The sequence below is a fragment of the Chiloscyllium plagiosum genome, chromosome 19 (assembly GCF_004010195.1).
Source record: "Chiloscyllium plagiosum isolate BGI_BamShark_2017 chromosome 19, ASM401019v2, whole genome shotgun sequence".
In the NCBI taxonomy this organism is placed as follows: domain Eukaryota; kingdom Metazoa; phylum Chordata; class Chondrichthyes; order Orectolobiformes; family Hemiscylliidae; genus Chiloscyllium; species Chiloscyllium plagiosum.
Window position 1 is genome coordinate 5,037,602 of NC_057728.1, and position 23,950 is coordinate 5,061,551.

At 42.3% G+C, this 23,950-nt stretch overlaps 1 protein-coding gene across 3 annotated transcripts in view; it reads left to right on the forward strand.

Moving 5' to 3' along the window:
* Window positions 1-3,115: 3,115 nt before the first annotated feature.
* Window positions 3,116-23,950, forward strand: part of si:ch211-1e14.1 (UPF0606 protein KIAA1549) — a 260,115-nt gene continuing 239,280 nt past the window's right edge. For all 3 annotated transcript variants that reach the window (XM_043708964.1, XM_043708966.1, XM_043708965.1), the window contains exon 1: window positions 3,116-3,354. In XM_043708964.1, coding sequence (XP_043564899.1) covers window positions 3,213-3,354 — 142 coding nt within the window. In that variant the 5' untranslated portion in view covers window positions 3,116-3,212. The remainder of the gene's footprint in view (window positions 3,355-23,950) is intronic.

Consider the following 23,950-nt stretch of genomic DNA (forward strand, 5'->3'; position numbering starts at 1 on the left):
AAGTCACATGTTTAGAAACAGAAAAGATTAAGAAAGGGAATGTCTGGGGTAGTTTGAAGGGCAGGAGAGATTAAATAACAAGATGATTTATGAAGATTATAAGAAACTGGAGCAGGAGTATGACCTTCAGCCAAATTGACTTGTTCCACCATTCACTAAGATCATATCTTTCACTCTATTTTCCTGCCTGTGCCCGTTGCCCTTGTGAATCAAACATTTGCTTCCCTTAGCTATAATTGCATCAAATGATCCAGCTTCCACTGCTTCCCGTGGAAGATACTTCTAAAGACTGATGATCTTCTGAGAGAAGAAAGATTTCCCTATCTCCATCTTAAATGGGAGATCCATTATATTTACACTGTGCTTTCTTGTTCTAGATGCTTGCAGAAAAGAAATAAAAACGGACTCTATAACTGTCAAAACTCCTCAGAATCCTAAAGAAACTAAATTACTGGACTCAATATTAGTCCTGAAGGCTGCAGGGTGCCCAAAGCCAGACCTGAGATGCTATTTCTCCAGCTTGTGTTATGCCTTGCTGGAGCATTATAGCAGGTTCATTATAGAAATGTTGACCAGGGAACACAGTGATGTGTTGAGTGGCAGAGAACTAGAAGCCCAGGGTCATTTTAGTCTGTGTTTTGTCTCTGTGGCATAGATGATGGTGACATCCTGCTGGTGGTGGAGTAAATGGCAGCTATTGATCCAATAGATGCAGATGCAGCAGGGGTGGAAAGCGATGATCAGGAGACTGTGTCAGTGTTGTAGTTCTGTCAGTCCTGTTTTTGGATATTGGGAAGAAGGTATTCAGTTGAGGGACTATGAACTCAGAATCTGTTGGGGGAGAACCCCAAATACGATGAGATTTGTGATTGTTGCGGACAGTCTGAAGTCAGAATCTGTTGGGGGATGCCCTCACATAGGATGAGATTGGTCATTGTTGTGGACATTCTGATGTTTATGGTGAGCCCATGGTCTGGGGACATAGGTGTTTTAGAGCTGGCGCTCAGTCTCTATAATGTAGAGGTCAGTATGCCAGACAACAACAAGGAAAGGGTACAGAGAGATACCAAAGTTAGGGCACATTTACAGGCAATTCCATTAGTAGACCCAGAAGAAGTGCTGTTCACAGATGGTTGCTGTTACAGACATCCAACTGAAGGACTTAAAGCAGCTTATGCAGTGGTGCGACAGACAAGTGAGGGATTTGAGGAAGTGTTGACAGGAAAAGTGACAGGCAAAGAATCAGCCCAGTTGGCTGAACTACAGGCAATGATTGCTGCGTTAAAATGGACAGAGGGAAAAAAAGAGTAAATATCTACACTGACTCTGCATATGTGGCAGGGGCTATACAGGTAGAACTCAGTCAATGGATCAGGGCAGGATTCTCAACAGCAGCAAAAACCTCAATTAAATATGAAAAAGATATGAAAAGATTAGCGGAGGCCCTACCCTTAGCTTTACTGTCCATTAGAAGTTCAGTAAACTCTATCACAGGGTTTACCCCGTACGAGCTAACAACAGGGCAGCAGTTCCCGGGACAAGGAGCTGGAATACAGATGTTAGAGGGAGGAGGAGCCTCTCTAAGGTACGAACCTTACTATGATCAACTAACAGCTTTGGTGTCAGCTTTCTCCAAACAGGTTGGATCGGAAAAGGGGGCCCTACCGAGCCAGCCGCCATCCACCACGGATTGGGTCCTGTTGAAGGTGATCAAACGGAAATGGTCGGAGCCAAGGTGGACAGGACCTTATAAAGGTGGTGGACATCCCATGCGGTCAGACTGCAGGGGGTAATTATTACAGCAATTGAAGGGAAGGCTCCCCCGCCCTACCAGATGTCACAGATGGAGACGGAAACCATGGCCTTGGCACGAAGGGAAGACTATGCATCGGAGAGTGAATGTGAGTTGGTTGGTCGGTCTCTTTTTTATGAGACCAAAAGGGGGACTTGTAAATGTATGGCTTACTTGTAAAACAGAAGGCTGGCTGCGAGTGTAAATGTATTCAGCATTCGGAAGCCTGTGGTGACGTTGTGTAATGCACGCAGAAGGCGGTCACGTGACGTTCTGTTTCGCGCCCCGGAAGAGCCGAGGTCACGTGATGCTCCGTTTCGCGGGCCGAAGAGGTCACGTGATGCTCCGTTTCACAGGCAAAAGAAGGACACGTGGGGTCGGACATCCGGGAATGAGGAGGCGGAGAATGGAGTCAGATCAACAGCCAATCAGAAGATAATTCTACCTCAGTGTTTGTATGACGTTTTTTATTGTATAAAAGACTGGGTCAGGGACAGAACGGGGTCTTACTTTTTGAACTGGCACACTCTGTAGTTTGTCAGGGACAGAAAGGTTTAGACCCAGAGCTCGGAATGCTTTATCCACTTACTGTTTAAAATAAATTAAGGGTGTGAGACCGAATATCTTCTCCTATTGCTTCATTTAAAAGAACACGCAGGACTTGGCTCACACATAGAAGAAAGTAAGTTGGTAGATTGAGCCAAAGTCCATCAGGACACACTGACAGAGTGGTAATGTTACTGGTCCAGTAATCCAGAACCTGAAGACAATACTCTCAAGGCCAATGGAGAAATCTGAATTCAATTTTTAAAAATTGGGGTTAAAAGTCATCCGAATGCCTTAACAGCGCCCATTGCTGATAGGTGTAAAACCCAAACAGCGTCTCTTAGAGAGAGAAATCTGCCGTCCTTACCTGGCCTGGCCTGCAGATCCACAGCAATGTGGTCGAATCTTTTAACTGCATTCAAATATGATTGGGGACGGGCAGCAAATACTGGATTTGCATGCATTCCACACACAAGCAAAATAAAAAGATGCGCTCAGGTTGTATCTAGCCCGCTTCAACCCCTGAGTGTTTGAATTGCGCCGACTCTCATTTCCAATATGGCGCCGTTACAAACAGCGTAAACGAAAGGCACGTGCCGAAAAGTCCAGCCGTGGAGGCGGGAAACGCCGCGAGCTCAGGGGCGCGAGAGCCAGGCTCAGTAGGAGGGGAGTCATGGGGCGGGGCGAAGACTGAGCAAGAATGAGTGGCAGCCAGCGCGCGCGCGAGCGCGAGCGCGGTGGGTTCGGGGTGACGTCAAGTTGCTCGCGAGCGCGCCGCCGGATTCCGGAGTGGTGGTTGCGCGTGCGCGAGCTTTCCGATGTAGTGGGTTAGATTGAGTGTGAATGTGTGCGAGAGAGCCACCGGGCAAGAACTATGGCCGGGGTCCTTGGTCGGCGGCGCTTTCCCCTGTACACGGGGTACCGACCCTCGGTGAGAGGTCTCTTCGGCAACTACGGCTCCTTCTCGCTCGTAGCTTCGCTGCTCTTATGTCTCCCGGCTCCTGGGAGCCTGTCTGGTGAGTAGCGGTCCCCGCTCCGTTGTTCGCTTTAAGATGTAAACCCATTACTTGTACTGGCTTCCCCCGCACCTCGCATTTCTTTTTGTGTTCATTTGTACCGCATTTTTGTCTGTTCTTTATTTGCTTTGAGATCCCTTAGTCTGTGTGGCATAAACGATATTGTTTAAAACCCCATGGAGTTTGTTAATTGTCCTGAACAGCAGTGATGTGGCTAGCTGGGTGATCTCCAAATTTTTTTTTCGTTGTTGCTGATCGGGTCGTATTATTTGCACCCGGAGGTTTTATAATGTGGGAGTGGTCAAGATTTTACTTGTAAAGTTTATGGGGTCTAAATTGAGCGTTATAGGTACCGTGTGTGTCCTTTGTGATCTGTTACCAACTCTGCAATATTTGTGCTTATCTTGTGCCCAAAATTGTGGACCTGCCCTGATTACCTTGAATTAAAAATAAAACTGTGCCAGTGGTTGGGTGAGTAAATCCACATGGCGATGATGTCGCATGAAACCACACATATGTGTGCCAGGGTTGCTTTATCAGTCTTGGCAGATCTCTGTCCGGCTGACTGTAAAATTGGTTTTGGATGACTGGTGGAAAAGATCCAGCTTCTCAGTTTGCTCATTGACTCATGGTGGCGAAGGCAGACGTGTGTATCAGATGAAGGCAAATGGTTTACACTTCCCATAGTGCCAATACTTATTGTCTGGACCATGCCTAAAAAGTGTCACTTGGCTGAGGTAATTGGAGGGCTGTTGACAACAAGCAACACCTTATTCCAACTAGGTTACTGGCTCTTGCCTCTGGAGAGGAGAATGACAATTTGAGACCAAAATGAATGTGAACATTTGTGGATGTTTCATTTCTATATGAGGCAAATAATTTTGATCAGCTTACTTGGAAATATCTGCTGTAAGATTTGTTTTTTGCTAGTTTGTTGTACTTGAGGCAGGGTGAGTGGAAAACGTCAACCTGTATTTTTCAGGTGAGCGACTATTCCTATATTTCTTGTTATTTGACATAGACAAGTAGGAGGCTGAAAACACATAGCAAGCCAAGCAGCATCAGGAGTTGGAGAAGTCAACATTTCGGGTGTAACCTGTCTTCAGGACTGGGGTGGGTGTAAGGGGAACTGCAGATAAAATGGGGGGTGAGCAGGGGAGGGTGGGTGGTGAGGTAGGGTCGTTGAACACAGGTAGAGGGTACGACCTGGTTGATTGATAGGAGGAATGAATCCGGTTGGTCCTTGCAGAAGGCAGAGAGAAGAGGTGGGGAGGGGAAAGTGTTCTTCGTGGCGGGATCTAATTGGAGTTGACAGAAGTGGTTAAGGATTAAGAACAGGGAATGGAGGTGGTGTGATGGAGAACTGTTTGGATGATGGGGGTAGAAAGCATGTTGTTCAAAATAGGTGGACATCTGGGATTCTTGGGAGTGGAATGTCTCCTCGTCCAAACAGATGCGGCAGAGGCTGAGGAATTGGGAAAATAGGATGGAGTTCTTGCAGGATACTGGGTGGGAGGATATGTAGTCCAGGTAGTTATGAGTCTGTGGGTTTATAGTCACCCAGACAGCCCTCCATTGCACCTCCTCCATTCCCTGCTCCACTGTTTTAAACCGCCCCCTCTAAATGCAATAAAGACAGGGTTCACCCTTGTCCTCATCTACCATCCCCACCAGTCTCTGCATCCAACGTATCATCCTTAAACATTTCCGTCAATTCCGATTAGATCCCACCACCAAGAACATCTTCCCTTCCCCATCCCTCTCTGTCTTCCCCAAGGTTCCCTTTGCCAATCTTTGGGTTGTGCCAATCTCCCCACCGAACCCCCACATAATCCCCTGTAACCATAAAAGATGCAAAACCTGCTGGTACACCACAACCCCCTCCTCACCTCCCTCCAGGGCCCCAAACAATCCTTCCAGGTGAGACAGAGGTTCACTTGCCTCTTCTCCAACCTAGTTTACTGTATTTGGTGCTCCCAATATGGTCCTCAGTACATCAGTGAGACCAAACGTAAACTAAGGACATGTTTCACCAAGCATCTTAACTGGGCCCGCAGGGACTGACCTCACCTCCCAGTCACCACCCACTTCAATTCCCCTTCCCACCCCCTTTCCAACATGACCATCTGTGGCCCCCTCCATTGTCACAGTGAATCAGACTGCAAAGTGGAGGAACAACACCTCATCTTCCACCTCGGCTGCTTACAGTCTGGAGGACTCAACATTGTGTTGTCTAATTTCAAATAACCTCCCTTTCAATCCCCCGACTCTCTTCCCAGCTCCTCTCCCTTTCTTCCACTCCTCTGATCGATCCCTCCTTCCAGCTGCCAACTGGATTCATTCCTCCCATTGATCAACCACGTCGTACCCTCTACCTGTGTTCACCTATCTCTCTTACACGATGACCTGTCCACCTCCTGAAGTTTGCTGTGTTCTTCTAGCCACCTGCTTGTTCACTTGGGATTCCAGCATTTGCAGTTTTTCAAGTAACAGTGTACTGTTAACTTGACTGCATATGTATAGTGAATGTTTTCTCTCAAGCAATTTATTTTTAAAGTTTATTCCCAGTATTATAATTCCTACACCTAACTTCTCTCCAGTGATTCCATCTTGGATATACAGAGATTATTCTCCTACCTGCTGATATGTGTATAAATGTTGCAGAAATGATGGTTGAACTTAGCTGGGTCTTTTCTGTCACTCAGCACAATTATGAAGTTGTGAAATCAGTAGAAAATGTTCACATATAGATTCAGGTGAGTTCCTGATAAAATTGAAGGCTCATTGGATGGAAATAGCAGTGGTATAAACAATAGTATAAACTTTGGTTTTAGCACCATGATAGCAATGGGCAAATTCTGAGTCTCTTTGGAATAATGGGATGTTTGGTCCAAGACTTAAGAGTTGAACAAAATATTGTGTCCATTTGTTTCTCTTCTTATTTTTATATAACATATGAATTGGTCATATGTCAGTTCTTTAGGGCTGATGAGATATTCAGTCTCTTAAAAAAACAACGGAATAGCAACATTGAATACATGTGGAACAATGAATATAAGTATTGGGTTGCAATGTTATTACCTAATTGAAGGCTTCAGATATCTTTGCTGTTGTGAGATTTATAAGTATCATGTTCAATTGCAAGATTGGGTTACAGTTATTGAGCCCTTTACCAGGTATCCTGTTTTCAGTAGTGTTAACTGCTGTTTATTTTCTTTAAAGTAAAAGGTAAATTGTAGTTTTATTGATGTGTTCCTTCGCTGTTTTAAAATCATAATATGGAAGATTTATCTATTAAACACCAACCATATTTCACTTGTTCTTACCTGAGAGGAAAGCCAGCTGTGAAGCCGTTACTTTTGTTCTTTGCCCCCAATCAATAACAGTACCCTTATGTTTCCTTGGTACTGAAAACCCACAGTCCTCCACTCACCCAATAGACTGTCAATCCATAATTCTTTCTCATTTAATCCAAGAGAATCCCTTCTCTGAGAATGACCTCTTTTGCCATCAAATCTCTTTCCAACCTTTTAAGTAGTTTCCTGCTCTGCACTCTTAACAATGTTATTAATGGTTCTATTTAACTCAGCCCATAAAATTTTGCCTTTCTGTACTGTCATCATTATCATCAGTATTTTTCAAAATGCCTGCCTTTGATCTATTTCTCTTCTGTTCATATACTGTCTTTCTATAGATTGTTTATGACCTAAGCAGGGAAAGCTGATGAATAATTTTCAACCATAAACCTTTGTAAGGTCACCCCTCAGTCTCTGAAGCTCAAGGGAAAATAGCCCCAGCCTATTGAGCCGCTCCCAATAGCTCAAACATTCCAACCAAGGATTTTGGAACCATGGTTAGGGTAAATAGACAAGGTCTGCTCCCTGGGGTGGAGGAGTCCAAAACTAGAGGGCATAGATTTAAAGTGAGAAAAAGGAAAGATTTTAAAGGATCTAAGGGGCAATTTTTTCACACAGAGGATGGTGCGTGTATGGAATGAGCTGCCAGAGGAAGTGGTGAATGCTGGTACAGTTACAACATTTAAAAGGCACTTGGATGGGTATATGAATAGGAAGGCAAAAGGGAGGACTAAAGATGCTAGAGATTAGAATTGAGAGTGTGGTGCTGGTAAAGCACAGCAGGTTAGGCAGCATCCAAGAAGTAGGAAAATCGACATTTTGGGCAAAAGCCCTTCATCAGGACATAGGATTGAGGGGGAAGTGGGCTAAATGCTGACAAGTGAGATTAGGTTAATGTAGGATATCTGGTCGACAGTTTCCGTGCTGTACATCTGTATGACTATAAATCCCTTCAAAATAGCTTATATGAATCCATTTTGTATAACTTCTTATTTTTCATCTGGCTCTTTTAACCATGCATTCCCTGAATGATCTATCTTCTGTTTTGCAGTTTCTGGCAACTTTTTAATAGTTCTCTTACCCCACCTAACACTGGCCCCCTAGCTAGTATCGCTGTTTCAATCTTTTATCCTCCTGGCCCCATGTGATTCTATTTGATTTCCTTGTGGATCCACTCTTGCCCTGCTTCTCATTCCATGATAACATAATATAGGTGATCAACCTTCATAAGTACATTGAACGCACTAAGCAAACTTTCTGCCACTGCTGTCAGGCTGCTTCTGTGACATTGATTATCTCAGTGATGTGCACTTATGAATGATTCAAATTTCAATCAGTTAATTATTGGGAAGACTGAACCCACATTTACAACTTGCATCAACAACTTTTACTCTGTTGATATTGATTTCTGTTCTGGTTCGCTAGTATCGCTGTTTCAATCTTTTATCCTCCTGGCCCCATGTGATTCTATTTGATTTCCTTGTGCATCCACTCTTGCCCTGCTCCTCATTCCATGATAACATAATATAGGTGATCAACCTTCATAAGTACATTGAACGCACTAAGCAAAACTTTCTGCCACTGCTGTCAGGCTGCTTCTGTGACATTGATTATCTCAGTGATGTGCACTTATGAATGATTCAAATTTCAATCAGTTAATTATTGGGAAGACTGAACCCACATTTACAACTTGCATCAACAACTTTTACTCTGTTGATATTGATTTCTGTTCTGGTTCTGACCACTGGCAGTTTGTCAGGAAGTGTAAAACCTCACAATCTAAGTAATATTTTCTTCCAGCTGCAGCATTGACTACTCTGCCTCTTGACTACTCCCAGTAATGCCATAATTCTTACTCTTTTATTGTCACCTTTTTTTGTTTTAATTGATCTCTGCCTTTATACCAACCTCCCATTATGACCTCCCTTTAAAATGATCAATTTAGCTGCTTGTGTTGTTCTTGCACCAGTTTCTGTTGACCCATTTTCCTGTGACCTTGCTGATCTCCACAGGCTACATGATAATTTGCTGAATTTAGCATTTTTGTCCTCTGCTACAAATTTACAATGGCCTTGCTCCATCATACAGATACAATTATGTTATTGTTTTGCATTCTATTTCAAGTGCTATGGTTCTGTGACCCTAGCTAGCTGCACATTGTTTTTTCCCTATCACCCTTTCTATTTTTACACCTTTAGTATCCTTAGGCTCACATTTGGGTTGGGGTTAGGGTTCTTCCAGCCTGCTGCCTGTCTACTTAGGCTCACTTTGGCATGCTCTTCCTGAATACCTTTACCCTTTTCTAACACTTGGGCTTCACAGGCCCCAATGAAAAATCAATCTTTTTGATCGCAGTTTTTGTTTAGTCATGGGATTTGGGTGTCACTGGTTAGGCCAGCATTTATTGCCCAGGGACACAGTCTTGTTGCTGGAAAGTAATACAAGGAAGCTGACCCAGCGTCAGTGAAGGATTGGTAATATACTTCAAAGTCAAGATAGTGAGTGGTTGAAGACGATTTTATAGGTGGTAGTGTTGTTGAAGAAGATTTGATAAGTTACTGCAGTGCACTTTGTATGCCCATGTTTTGGTGGTGCTAATACAAGCACCATCTGGTTTCCCTGGATGGTGACAAGCTTATTGAGTGGTGTTGGAGCTGCACTGATCCAGCAAGTGGAGAATATTCTGTTATAGTATTGACTTGTGTCTTGTGGACAGTTGACAGACTTTGGAATGACATGGTGGTTAGTTATCCATCACAGAATATCCTGACTTTAACTTGCTTTCATAGCCATAGTATTTATATGCCAGGTCTGTTTCGATTTCTGATCAATGGTAAGGTCTGGAATTTTGGAGATTCAGCAACATTACAACGCACTGCAGGGCCTTTGGCCCTCAATATTGTGCTGACCTGTGAAACCAATCTGAGGCCCATCTAACCTACACTAGTCTATTTTCATCCATATGTTTACTCAATGATCATTTGACTGTCCTTAAAGTTGGCGAGTCTACTACTGTTTCGGGCAGACTGGTCCATGCCTTTACTACTCTCCGAGTAAAGAAACTAGCTCTGACATCTGTCCTGTATGTATCACCCCCTCAATTTAAAGCTATGCCCCCTCGTGCTAGCCAGCAAAGATGGCTAATCCTTTTTGAAGGAGATATCCTTTGCCCAATTTTTTACCTCAGCTGATGGTGATAAAATAAAATTAGGTACCAGAGTGAAACTTGGGTTAGCACACCACAAGTTTTATTTTTGCAATTTGTTAATTGAGGCGGTCACTCACTGAGCATATTTACAAGAGCTTTCCAATGTACTTTTAACAAAAGAAAGTTTTATTACACACAAAAGGAAAGGAACAAATTCTTTTACACTTTACAATAACTAACTGAAAGGTTTTATTACAGATTAAACTCTTAAATTCTCAATGGTCTTATGATATTCAATCCTCAGTGAAGGCCACTCTTTTTCAGAGTTTTTGTTCTGTAGGCACTACTGTAATCAGTTTCCTTCTACAGACTTTGCATTTATTTGATGCTGTATTCTTTAGTTAATGTCTCTTCATGAGATCCTTAAGCTGCTAATACAGCTCTGTTTCTCCTTTTGTGTGAGTTAAGGGACACATGTTTTCAACAGTTATGCCGGATGTCTTCCACTGAGGCCTTTCAAGCCATCTGTTTCTGGAGTTTTTCCCTTACTAACTTGTAAGCCACTCAAGGAATTTTCTTCTGCATTGATTCTGTTATGGAAACTGTTGAACTTCACTGCTGAACGTGCAGGCCTTTATTTTCTCAATGGACTCCTTGCCCAGATCTTGCTGCATTTGGACATGGGTGTTTAAGAAGTGGCAAGTGGCACTGATTGTTGTGCAATCATCAATGAACATCCTATTTTATGATGGAGGGAAGCTTATTGATGAAGTACGTGAAGATAATTGGGCCTTGGGCAAACACTGAAGAACCTAGTAGTGATGGCCTGGAGCTGAAATGACTGACCTTCAACAACCACAACCATCTGTCTTCTAGATATGACTCAAATAATTGAGACAGCTCCCCGCTTTCCATTTACTCTTGTTTTACTAAGGCAAGTTGATGTTGTATTTGGTCAAATGCTGACTTGATGTTAAGGTCATTTACTATCACCACACCTATGGAGTCCAGCATTTTTGTCCATGTTTGGACCAAGATTGTGATAGGTGAGGAGTTGAGTGATCTTGGTGAGATCCAATCTGAGCATCAGTGAGCAGGTTGTTGCTGAGCAACAGTGTAATAGCACTATTCATGGTACCTTGCATCATTTACTGATGTTTGACAGTACACTGAAATGATAATTAGATTGGTGTGGGGAGAGAGAGGGCAGACGGTCAGTCATTTGGAGACGGTGCTTGGGCTCCCTTCAATGTCCAGGACTGTTCCCGACAGCATTTCCATCAGCCAAGTTCATTTTTAATCATTGTAATCAAAAGACACGATCAGTGTTGAATCACCTCTTTGATATAATGTTTCTATCATGACCTTGACATTTTCTTTGGACAATCTGAAATTCGGATAATTGATATTCAGATAATTGAGGTTCCTCTGTATTACATGGATACTACTTTTGAGTGACTGAAATTTATGCCCGTCAAAGTTTGTACTGTATCATTGGAAGCCCAGTTGATCTCTAAATGAATAAAGTAAAAGACACAACGAACTTTAGTAATTACCGGATAAAGAGAATAGCAACGAAAATGAATTAGTAATTATACTGTCTGCCTTTTTTTTGTTATTGTCTCTTTTATTTAAAAAAAACTTACCTTGGCACGGCAGTGCCATCATCAGTACAGCTGAGGGCTAGACTGGAATCCTAGAACGGAGCGGGACAGCTGGCAGACCGGAATCCTGGAACAGAGACGGATGGCTAAAAGAACGGAGTGGGACGGCTGTCAGACTGGAGTCCTGGAGTGGAGAAGGACAGCTGGCAGACTGGAGTCCCGGAACAGAATGGAACAGCTTTACAAAAAGTGAATATTAATTGTACTAATTATAGTGCCGGTTCAATAATGAACTTAAGAACTCTGAAGCCTCACATCTGTGTGAATTATGTGAAGAACTAGGGTCGACTTTTACATGAGATATATGGAAAATTCCAGATATTTTGGCCAAAAATAGGGGCCCACTTTTACTTAAGATCGACTTTTACTCGCGTATGCTGTATGTGGTATAAAGCGGGAGCAGGAGGTACTTGGTGTGGAAAGAGCTGTGAGACTGATCAGTCAGTTAAAATAACTAAGGAAAGGTGTCTTGAGTTGTATTTCACCAACAAATGTAGATCCAATATTACATCAGGCTGTAGCTTGCCTTGCTTTTCCAAACTCCGAATGTATTCCTAACCTGATTAGTGAATAACATGCACATTTACCTTTGGAGATTTTCAGTTTGAACTTCCAAGCCAGCAGCTTCTCAATTGAAGCATTCACGTGCAGCTCAGGACTTCATGCGGGTAGGAGCAGACTGGATTGGTGTTGAAACCACCTATCTTTCAATATTGTGGGCGGCATGGTGGCAGAGTGGTTAGCACTGCTGCCTCACAGCGCCAGAGACCCGGGTTCAATTCCTGCCTCAGGTGACTGACTGTGTGGAGTTTGCACATTCTCCCCGGGTCTGCGTGGGTTTCCTCCGGGTGCTCCGGTTTCCTCCCACGGTCCAAAAATGTGCAGGTTGGGTGAATTGACCATGCTAAATTGCCTGTAGTGTTAGGGACAGGGGTGAATGTAGAGGAATGGGCCTGGGTGGGTTGCGCTTCGGCGGGTCGGTGTGGACTTGTTGGGCCGAAGGACCTGTTTCCACACTGTGAGTAATCTAATCTAATCTAATAATTTAAAGCTCCTGAAACCACTTTCATAGCTCCCAAGTAAACATAATTGCCTTAGTTAAACATAATTACCTTTTTTAAGTGGGTGAGGAATTACTTTGCCAGGTGGGCCAGGGTTCTGGTGCCTTCTAAATGGGCAGGATAGGGTGGCAGAAAAGTGGGTGTATGTTTATGGCAGATCGGGTGGGTTTTTCCAGAGTATATTTGTTGTGATCTTGAGGAATGTGTCGAGCACAAATTGTGCCTCTACAAGTCAGGGATTGGCTTATGTTTGTGAGGTGGGGGATGTTATCTGCTAATAATGTCTAATGGAATGCCTCAGATTGAATAGAATGAGGAAACAGATCTTGGATATAATAGTTTTTAGTTGGGTTGTGATTTTGTTATATAAACGTGTAGAGTGAGATCTGACTTTTTTGAGTGGTAAACTGAAATAAAACTGTCACTGGGAGCGTGACAGAAGACTTGAACTGTAAACAACAGAGGAGGATTGAATCTTGGGGAAGCAGGGATTGGCTCTCTGGCTTCATACTTGTGTCCATTTTCCAGTAATGTGCCAACTGTTTTTCTTGCCCCAAAATATCCTTCCAATAAACTTTTTAATTGGTGTAGTGGCAATAACTAAGCTACTCTGATACACTTAGCTGCAGCATCTTCCAACAAACTGGTCAATGCATTATTGGGGTTGCTATCTGCGTGACTTGTGTTAGAGCCTAATAATGCTGAAGTTAAATTTTGTGTTTTTTGAGAATTTTACACATTTTCTGGATTCCAATGCTCGTCTCTGTAAAGACAGAAAAGTTAATTCCCTGAAGCCCCTCCTTGCTGATTGCAAGCAAGATTTTTAGAGTTCTACTCTGTAGCATCTATTGCTTAATTTGTAAAATAGAACCGCATATATTTGAACAGTTATAGTTCAGGAAGTCAGTCAATCACTGGATGCTCAGACTATAATGGAGTTTCTGCTATCCATGAATCTTCCTCAAAACATTGGAATGTAGTGCCGTAAGCTAGTATTCCTAGTTTAAGAACACATGCTTGTAGCTGCTGTAAAAAGAAACTTACTTGTGTATCTACTGTCAGGAACAGAGCATTCTTCCAGCTTTCTGTCCTGCCCTGTACTATCTGTGGAGGTGTTGGCTGGTGAAGTCTATACTATGGGTTGCAGCTCAAAAGTACATATGTAACATTTTATGTTTTCCTTCCTTTTAAATTGAGGGAATTTTAGAACTTTGTTGTCTTGAAGAGGAATCAAGAGGAAATAAATGAGCTTTGTTTTCTTAATGGCTAATATCGTATCTAAAGAGCTGCACAGCTATCTGTACTTCCACAAACTGATAATTTTTAATCGTGAGGAACTCTCCCTGTTGTCTGAATTCTCTGTTGTCCAGTTGGTCTTCAATTAGCTTTTTAAATAATATTTTGAGGGGTTTAATTTTTTTAAATTTTCAGTTGGTATTTTATAGGTTATAGTTTATAGTCTGCCACTGTTACTGTGTTCTGAATTTGGATCCATCAAAGTCTTTTAATTGATCAGCTATTACTAATGTTATCTTCTTTACATGCAAAACTGGGCATGGATATTGTGGAATTGAATAACGCAATCGATATTTATTACAACTATTATTTACCAACACCACATTAGCATTACAAATACTGTCTGCCCGATGAATATTCAGCTATTATGTTACAACAGAGGAACATGAACTGAGGTAAGATTGTTATTTGTTCAGGTGATACAGTGATGATGTCTTGAGTACAGTCTCTTAAAGGCGTAATAACATTCTGGCTGAGACATATTGCAACAGGATATTCTGGGAGTTATGGATGGGGGATGGAAGGGTGGTGTTGGAAGTGTTGAGACCATCTTTTTTGTATTGTTTTTGGTTTGGAACTGAGTTGCAGTTGAGTATTGAACTTTGAACAGAGAATAGCAGCTCATTGTAAATAAAGGAGAGGACAAAATACAGATGTTTGCTCTTGGGAACTGGCCTGGTTTAATTACTGCTCCAGGAAGACTACAGATAAACCAATGCCGAGATGTTATGCTCTGGCAGCTGGTGAGATGTTGAATTGGTCAATGAAAGGACGACCAGTGCTGATCAGAATATTGACAAAGATATAGAAACCATAAAGTGAACTGGTTTTGACTGCATTTTTGGGCATAAGTCAGACTGCTGCTTTTGAAGTTGTAGGACTTCGTTTTTTTTGGTGTTGCTCTGTTATTGACTTGTTGAAAGCCCTGAAAAACTAATCCCATCCATAAGAAATCAGAAAGGTTGGCCTGCAGAAGCTGTTTGCATTGACCAGCGAGTTTGGAATTCAAGCAAGATACAGTCTTAACTTCCTGTAAAATATCACATTGGATTTTATGAAAGCTTGGTATTCAGTATTGAAATGGTTATCAAATGCTGAAAAATGTGTTGCTGGAAAAGCGCAGCAGGTCAGGCAGCATCTAAGGAGCAGGAGAATCGACGTTTCGGGCATAAGCCCTTCTTCTTGAAGAAAGGCTTATGCCTGAAACGTCGATTCTCCTGCTCCTTGGATGCTGCCTGACCTGCTGCGCTTTTCCAGCAACACATTTTTCAGCTCTGATCTCCAGCATCTGCATTCCTCACTTTTTCCCATGGTTATCGAATGGACAATTTATAAGGTTTTTTTTTAACAAAAGAATCATCCCTTAATTGTCTTTCACAGTGTGAGAGTGGGTATTGATAATTGAAGAAGTTTGGGCCTAGATAATAGATCTGAATTAGATTGTCTTGTAGTTCATGTATTTTCTACTAAAGTTACATTAATAATAACTTAGAGTCATAGAGATGCACAGAAACAGACCCTTCGGTCCAACTTGTCCATGCCAACCAGATATCCCAACCCAATCTAGTCCCAACTGCCAGCACCTGACCAATATCCCTCCAAATCCTTCCTATTCGTATACCCATCCAGATGCCTTTTAAATGTTGCAATTGTACTAGCCTCCACCACTTCCTCTGGCAGCACATTCCACACACGTACCACCCTCTGCGTGAAAATGTTGCCCCTCAGGTCTCGTATATATCTTTCCCCTCTCACCCTAAACCTATGTCCCCGAGTTCTGAACGTGCCCATCCTAGGGAAGAGGCTTTGTCTATTTACCCTATCCATGCCTCTCATGATTTTATAAAAATCTGTAAGGTCACCTCTCAGCTTCCGACACTCCAGGGAAAACAGCCCGAGCCTATTCAGCCTCTCCCTATAGCTCAAATCCTCCAACCGTGGCAACATCCTTGTAAATCTTTCTGACCCTTTTCAAGTTTCACAACATCTTTCTGCAATATTCCAACAGTGGCCTAACCAATGTCTTGTACAGCTGCAACATGACCTCCCAACCACTGTGCTCAATACTCTGACCAATAAAGGAAAGCATACCAAATGCCGCCTTCACTATCCTATCTACCTGCAACTCCACTTTCAAGGAGCTATGAACCTGCACTCCAAGGTCCCTTCGTTCAGTAACACTCCCCAGGACCTTACCATTAAGTGTATAAGTCCTGCTAAGATTTGCTTTCCCAAAATGTAGCACCTCGCATTTATCTAAATTAAACCCCATCTGTCACTTCTCAGCCCATTGGCCCATCTGATCAAGATCCCATTGTAATCTGAGGTAACCTTCTTTGCTGTCCACGACACCTCCAATTTTGGTGTCATCTGCAAACTTACTAACTATATTTCTGGTGCTCACATCCAAATCATTTATATAAATGACAAAAAAAAGTGGATCCAACACCGATCCTTTGGTGCTCCACTGGTCACGTGTCCAGTCTGAAAAACATTCTTCCACCACCACCCTCTGTCTTCTACCTTTTGAACCAGTTCTGTATCCAAATAGCTACTCTCCCTGTATTCCGCGAGCTCTAACCTTGCTAATGAGTCTCTCATGGGAAACCTTGTCGAATGCTTCACTGAAGTCCATATAGATCACATCCACCGCTCTGCCCTCATCAATCTTCTTTGTTACTTCTTCAAAAAAAACTCAATCAAGTTCGTGAGACTTGATTTCCCACACAGAGAGCAGTGTTGACTATCCCTAATCAGTCCTTGCCTTTCCAAATACATGTACATCCTGTCCTTCAGGATTCCCTCCAACAACTTGCCCAGCAGTGACGTCAGGCTCACCGGTCTATAATTCCCTGGCTTGTCCTTACCACCCTTCTTAAACAGTTGCACCACGTTAGCCAATCTCCAGTCTTCCGGCACCTCACCTTTGACTATTGATGATACAAATATGTCAGCAAGGGGGCCAGCAATCACTTCTCTAGCTTCCCACAGAGTTCTAGTGTACATCTGACCAGGTCCTAGGGATTTATCCACTGCTATGTGTTTCAAGACATCCAGCACGTTGTCCTCTGTAACATGGACACTTTTCAAGGTATCACCATCTATTTCCCTACATTTTACACCTGACATGTCCTTTTCCACAGTAAACGCTAATGCAAAATGCTCGTTTTGTATTTTCTCCCATTTCCTGTGGTTCCACACAAAGGCACCCTTGTTGATCCTTGAGGGGCCTATTCTCTCCCAAGTTATTCTTATGTCCTTTAATGCATTTGTAAAAACCCTTTGGATTCTCTTTAACCCAATTTGCCATAGCTATCTCATGTCCCCTTTTTGCCCTCCTGATTTTCCACTTATGTATACTCCAATACTCTTCTAAGGATTCAGTTGATCTATCATGTCTGTACCTTACATATGCTTCCTTTTTCTTAACCAAACCCTCAATTTCTTTCGTCATCCAGGATTCCCTATACCTACCAGCCTTTCCTTTCCTCCTAACTGGAATATACTGTCTCTGGACTTTCGTTATCTCATTTTTGAAGGCGTCCCATCTTCCAGCCTTTCCTTTACCTGCAAACATCTGCCCCCAATCAACTTGGAAGTGTTCCCCCACTGACATCTCAGTCACCTGCTCTGCCTTATTTCCCAAGAGTAAGTCAAGTTTTGCACCCTCTCTAGTAGGTACATCCACGTATTGAATCAGAAGATTTTCTTGGGCGGCATGTTGGCTCAGTGGTTAGCACTGCTGCCTCTCAGCACCAGGGTCCCAGGTTTGATTCCAGCCTCCGGTGACTGTCTGTGTGGAGTTTGCACATTCTCCCTGTGTCTGCATGGGTCTCCTTCGGATGCTGTGGTTTCCTCTCACAGTCCAAAGATGTGCAGGTCAGGTGAATTGGCCATGCTAAATTGTCCATAGTGCTAGGTGCATTAGTCAGAGGGAAATGGGTCTGGGTGGGTTGCTCTTTGGAGGGTTTGTGTGGACTGGTTGGGCCGAAGGGCCTGTTTTCACACTATAGGGAAACTAAACTAAACTTAACAAATTCTTCCCTGTCTAAACCTTTAACACTATGGCAGTCCCAGTCTATGTTAGAAAGTTAAAATCCCTGACCATAACCACCCTATTATTCTTTTTGATAACAGAGATCTCCTTACAAATCTGTTTCTCAATTTTCCTCTGACTGTTAGGGCATCTATAATACAATCCCAATGAGGTGATCATCCCTTTCTTATTTTTCAGTTCAACCCAAATAACTTTGTTTAAATTATAAATGTATCCAATATTGGTAATTTGCAAAGACTGGATGGGAACAGTTGAGCAATTTTAAGGGTTATTGAATGTTTAAATTTTCGCTGTGTTGTTGATCCAGTATTAGTGAGCCTGATTTGGACTGGGTTAAATTCCTGTATCGTAACAAAAGAGTTGGCTGAAGTCCAGGTTGGTCAGTTGTATTTGTGATGGATGCTGGAGATACGATTGGGTGTCTGTGGGTGTTGGATTAAATAATGGTGATGTTTTCAAGACCCTCAGCTGATGACAGCACATTATCCATCAAGGCTAATACTTAATATAAGGCAGGCTTACAAGATGTGGTTATGGTACTTGCGTAAAAATATGAATGTGTTTTGTCATCAAGAAATAACACTCTACAACTGTCCCACAACAAATGCAGAATCAATTTCTTTCACACTTTTCTCAGATTAGTCCTTGTTTTTATTTATTTTTCCATACCCATTTCTTAACAATGAAACGTTTTCATTTATTTTGTGCATTTCACAGTCTCAAGGTGATCCATATATGTTTTACAAACAATTAAGTGAGAGTGCATTACAGCTGAACCCTGGTAGATATTTTCATACCATAGTAAAAGATGTCTTGAAAGTAAGCTTAGTATAAAGATACAGAATGATTACAATATTTAAAATATAATTTAAAATAACTTTTCCAAGAGTGTCTACAAAATTAAAATTTACATTCTAAAATATCTGTCTCAATTCCGTTTCATAAGGTCAGTCATGTTCCCTCTGCCTGCCCCCATTGTTGTTTCTTGATGGCAATCTGCATTCATGTAAAGGATGGTTTGAATGGGCTCTGTAATGTCTTGTGTTTTCAGCCAAGCCAACTGATGGATAATGCAGTCACAGGTTCCGCTTTTGGCACCTTAGTAGTATGTTGCTGGCTCTTATGTCATCTGTAAGCTATTGCGTCATTGGATCGGAACTCTGTCTCTTCAGTTGCTGTACTTAGGTAGGTGATGGCCTAGTAGTATTATCACTATATTGTTAATCCAGAGAACCAGGTGATGCTCTGGGTACCTGTTCAAATCCCACAGATGGTGGAATTTAATTCCAGATTTTTATTGAATTCAAGAGTCTAATGATGACCACAAATCCATTGTCAATTGTCAGGAAAAACCCATCTAGTTCATTGATGCCCAATGGGAAAGGAAGATGCCATCCTTATCTGGTTTGCCTTACATGCCAGACCCACAGCAATGTGATTAACTCTTAACTACCCTCTGGGGTATAGTAGTTAAATAAATACTGGACTGGCCAGCGAAACCGTCAAAAAAAAACCTTCTGTGCTTGGGCCTTCTTCATTGGTCTTGAAGTAGGTGTTGCTTCTAACCTTTGCAGTACAAAAGCGTAATACACAACCAAATGTAGGTTGGTGTCACTGGCTTGATGAGCTCTCCATCTAGACCTTTTACTGTTTCTGATAGTGCACATAAATGGTGTCACCTTGTTGTCTGCCTCAAACCATCTTTGCTGTGAAGACTTCAGTGCATCAGTGTCATGGCAGATCTTCGTTTACGATTGCCCAGATAGTTTCTTAACTCTTGTTGATCCCAACTTTAGAGATCTTGTAACATTTCCTCTTCTCCATCATATTAATATTGTACTGTAGCACACTGCTGATCAAATTGCTGATTAATTCCAAATAGAATTGAATCCTGATAAGTGAGAGATGCACTTGGGTAGGACAAGCAAGGAAAGGGAATACATGATGCACGATAGGACTTTGGGAACTACCAATGATCAGAGGGATGTTGTTATGCGTGTCTACCATTCCCTTAAGGTAGCAGGATGGGTGGATACAATGGTTAAGGCAGCATATGGGATATTTGCCTTCATTAGCCAAGTCTTAGAGTTTAAGAGCAGGGAGGTGATGATGGAACGACATACAGTTTTGGTCAGGTCACAACTATATGCAGTTCTGGACTCCCCATTATAGGAGGGGGTGATTGCACTAGAGAGGGTGCAGAGGAGAGTTGTGAAGATGTTGCCTGGGCTGGTGAATTTTAGTTGTGAAGAGAGATTGGATAGACTGGGGTTATATTCCTTAAAGCAGAGGTGACATTGGTTGAAATATGAGGGGCACAGTCTGGATAGGTGAGAAGAAACATTTCCCCTTGTTGGAGGCATTAATGACCAGGGACACAGATTAAAGGTAAGGCATGGGAAATTTAGAGGTAATGTGAAAGAAGTATTGTTCATTGAGAAGGTAGTGGGAATCTGAAACTCAATACTTGTAACGTTGGTAGAGGCAGAGACCTTCATAACATTTAAGAAGTATCTAGATGTGTATTTGCAGTGCCAAGGCATACAGGGGTATTTAGCAAGTGCTCTCAAATGTGATTAGAATACTCAGGTTTTTGTTTGGTGCAGACACGATGGGCCAAAGGGCCTAAATCCTATGCTGTAGATCTCTAGCCTTCTAAAACAGATTTGATTCAAATTCCCTAATCCAAACCTGTTTGGACAAAAGTTGGAGGTTAATTGTCATTAATTTAGTGATAATTGCTATGCAACGCTGTCAAGTTAATGTTTAGAAACTGAAAGAACTGCGGATGCTGTAAGTCAGAGACAAAAATAGAAATTGCAGGCAAAGCTCAGCAGGTCTGGCAGCAACTGTGGAAAGAAATCAGTGTTAATGTTTCTGGTCGAGTGCCCCTCTTCAATGTCTAGGTTGAGTTATTGATTATGTTTTTGATTTTGATTATGTGCAAATAATAGGTTCCAATTTTTTACTTTGCATTTCTCTCAAAAATTTGGGAGTTACGATACCCCCTACAAAGTAGGCAAATAGTCATGTAAAGAAGAACTTTGATATTGAGCCAGCATTTTTGAGTGAGTCATTTAATTTGGCATCTTACCACTATCTCAACAAGTGCCGACCTGTAGTCACCAAGCAAAGAAGGAATTTACTACTTTTTTCCGTTTTGAAATATGGAGTACTTTTGAGGTGTAGTCAGTATTGTGATATAGCAAAATGTGACAGGCAGTTTGTGAACAAAAAGGTAAATGACCATTTACATCTATTGTGTTGTTTTTATTGAGATATATTCATGTTGTCCAGGATGTTAGTAAATTTCATAAAATCTCTACAGTATGGAAACAGGATACTTGGCTAAACAAGTGCACACCGACCCTCCAAAGAGTAACCCACTCAGACCCATTCCCCTACCCTGTTATTCTAAATGTCCCCTGACTAATGCATCCAACTTACATGTCCCTGCACACTATGGGCAATTTAGCATGGCCAATATATCTAACCTGCACATCTTTAGACCTTGGGAGGAAACCGGAGCACCCGGAGTAAATTGACGCAGACACTGAGAGAATGTGCAAACTCCACACAGACAGTCACCCAAGGCTGGATTCGAACTTGGGTCTCTGTGCTGTGAGACAGCAGTGCTAACCACTGAGCCACCATGCCGACCTCCTATTGTTCCTGTTATTCTGAAAAAATAGTGCCATGTATAAATTGAAGTGAATATATAGGTCTCGATTTGAAACCATTTAAAATCATAGAAACAGATCCTTCGGTCCAACCTGTCCTTGTTGAACAGATATCCTAAATAAATCTAGTCCCAAGCATTTGACCCAAATCCTTCTGTGGAGAAAGTGAGGACTGCAGATACTGGAGATCAGAGTCGAGAGTAGGCTGCTGGAAAAGCACAGCAGGTCAGGCAGCATCCAAGGAGCAGGAGAATTGATGTTTCTGGCAAGAGTCCTAGAGAAATTTAAATTCTCCTCCTCGGATGCTGCCTGACCTTCTGTGCTTTTCCAGCATCCCACTCTCTACCCATATCCTTCTTAACCTTTCTATTCATATCCCCATCCAGATGCCTTGTAAATGTTGTGGAGGTGTTGGTGTTGGACTAGTGGACAAAGTTAAAAATCACATGGCACCAGGTTAGCGTCCAACAGGTTTATTTGGAAGTACTAACTTTCAGAACACTGCACGTTCGTCAGGTAGCGAGTGAGGCAGGATCATAGGACAAAGAACTTAGTGTTGTACAACTGATACGATATATTGAACAAACCTAGTTGCTGTTCAGTCTTTTATCTTTTAAATTGGGTTGCAGGTTTTGATTCATTAATACGTAAATCCCAGAAATTATTTTGAGTCACATTCCTGAAATAACTGAAGCTTTTATGACAAAAATGACATCTCGGCTCAGACAATGCATTAAAGTTGTGAGGTTGGAGTCTGTCTGTATCCCAACCTTGAGTCAGACTGGTTCTGTTTCCAATGTAGGAACTTATAAAATGTCACATGGTTTGACTGCCTAGAGATTGTGTGCTTTTTGAACAAAATAGAATGTAAGAGTGTGTGTGTGTGTGCATTTTTGTGCGTGTGTGTGCGTGAGGGGGAATCTGTGCATGAGAGAGATACTTGACGATTGAGCAGCACTCCAAAAGCTTGAACCACCAAATAAACTTGTTGGACTATAAGCTGGTGTTCTATAATTTTTAACTTTTAAATGTTGTTATTGTAGCAGCCTCCACCACTTCCTTTGGCAGCTCGTTCCATACATGCATCACCCTCTGCATGAAAATGTTGCCCCGTAGGTCATTTTAAAATCTTTGCTTTTTCACCTTAAACCAATGGCCTCTTATTTTGGACACTCCACCCCAAAGAAAGGAGCATCTCTACTTTTCATATCCAGGCTTTTCATGATTTTATAAACCTCTAGAAGGTCACCACTCAGTTTCTGAAGTTCCAGGGAAAATAGCTACAGCCTATTCAATCTCTCCCATTAGCCACACCCTCCAACCCTGGCAGCTTCCTTGTAAATCTTTTCTGAACCCTTTCAGGTTTCACAACATCCTTCCTACAGTAGGGAGACCAGAATTGCATGCAGTATTCCAAAAGTGGCCTAACCAAAGTCCTGGCTAGCTGCAACATGACCTCCCAACCCCTATACTCAAAGGCAACCATACCAAATTTGTCTTCACAACCTATCTACCTGTGACTCCACTTTCAAGGAACTATGAACCTGCACTCCAAGGTCCCTTTGTTCAGCAACACTTCTCAGGACCTTACCATTAAGTGTATAAGTCCTGCTAAGATTTGCCTTTTCAATATGCAATACCTCACAATTATTTCCATCTGCCACTCCTTGGTCCATGGGCCCATCTGATCAAGATCCTATTGTGTTCTTGTGTAGCTTTGTTCGCTGTCTACTACACATCCACTTTTGGTGTCATCTGCAAACTTACTAACCATACCTCCGATGTTCACATCCAGATCATTGAAACAAGTTATCACTGACACTGCAGTACTGTTTTTAGAATTACATTGTAGTGTCCTGGATTACGTGCTCAAGTCTCTACCACAAGGCTGAATCAGAGCTCTTTTGCAATGGAATGCTGCCATTTGAGACCAAGTATCTCACTCATCGTCTATGCAGTTCAAAATGTTTTCTGCAATGTGCCAGGATGAGTAGGGCAGTCACTAGACTTTGTATAACCCTATTATGTTTCATTAAAGTCTGTGCGAAGATTTGTAGCTCGGGTGCTCGTTGTTGTGGTTCTGTTCGCCGAGCTGGAAGTTTTTGTTGCAAATGTTTCGTCCCCTGGCTAGGCGACATCATCAGTGCTTGGGAGCCTCCTGCGAAGTGCTTCTTTGATGTTTCCTCCGGTGTTTATAGTGGTCTGTCCCTGCCGCTTCCGGTTGTCAGTTTCAGCTGTCCACTGTAGTGGTTGGTATATTGGGTCCAGGTCAATGTGTTTGTTGATGGAGTTTGTGGATGAATACCATGCTTCTAGGAATTCCCTGGCTGTTCT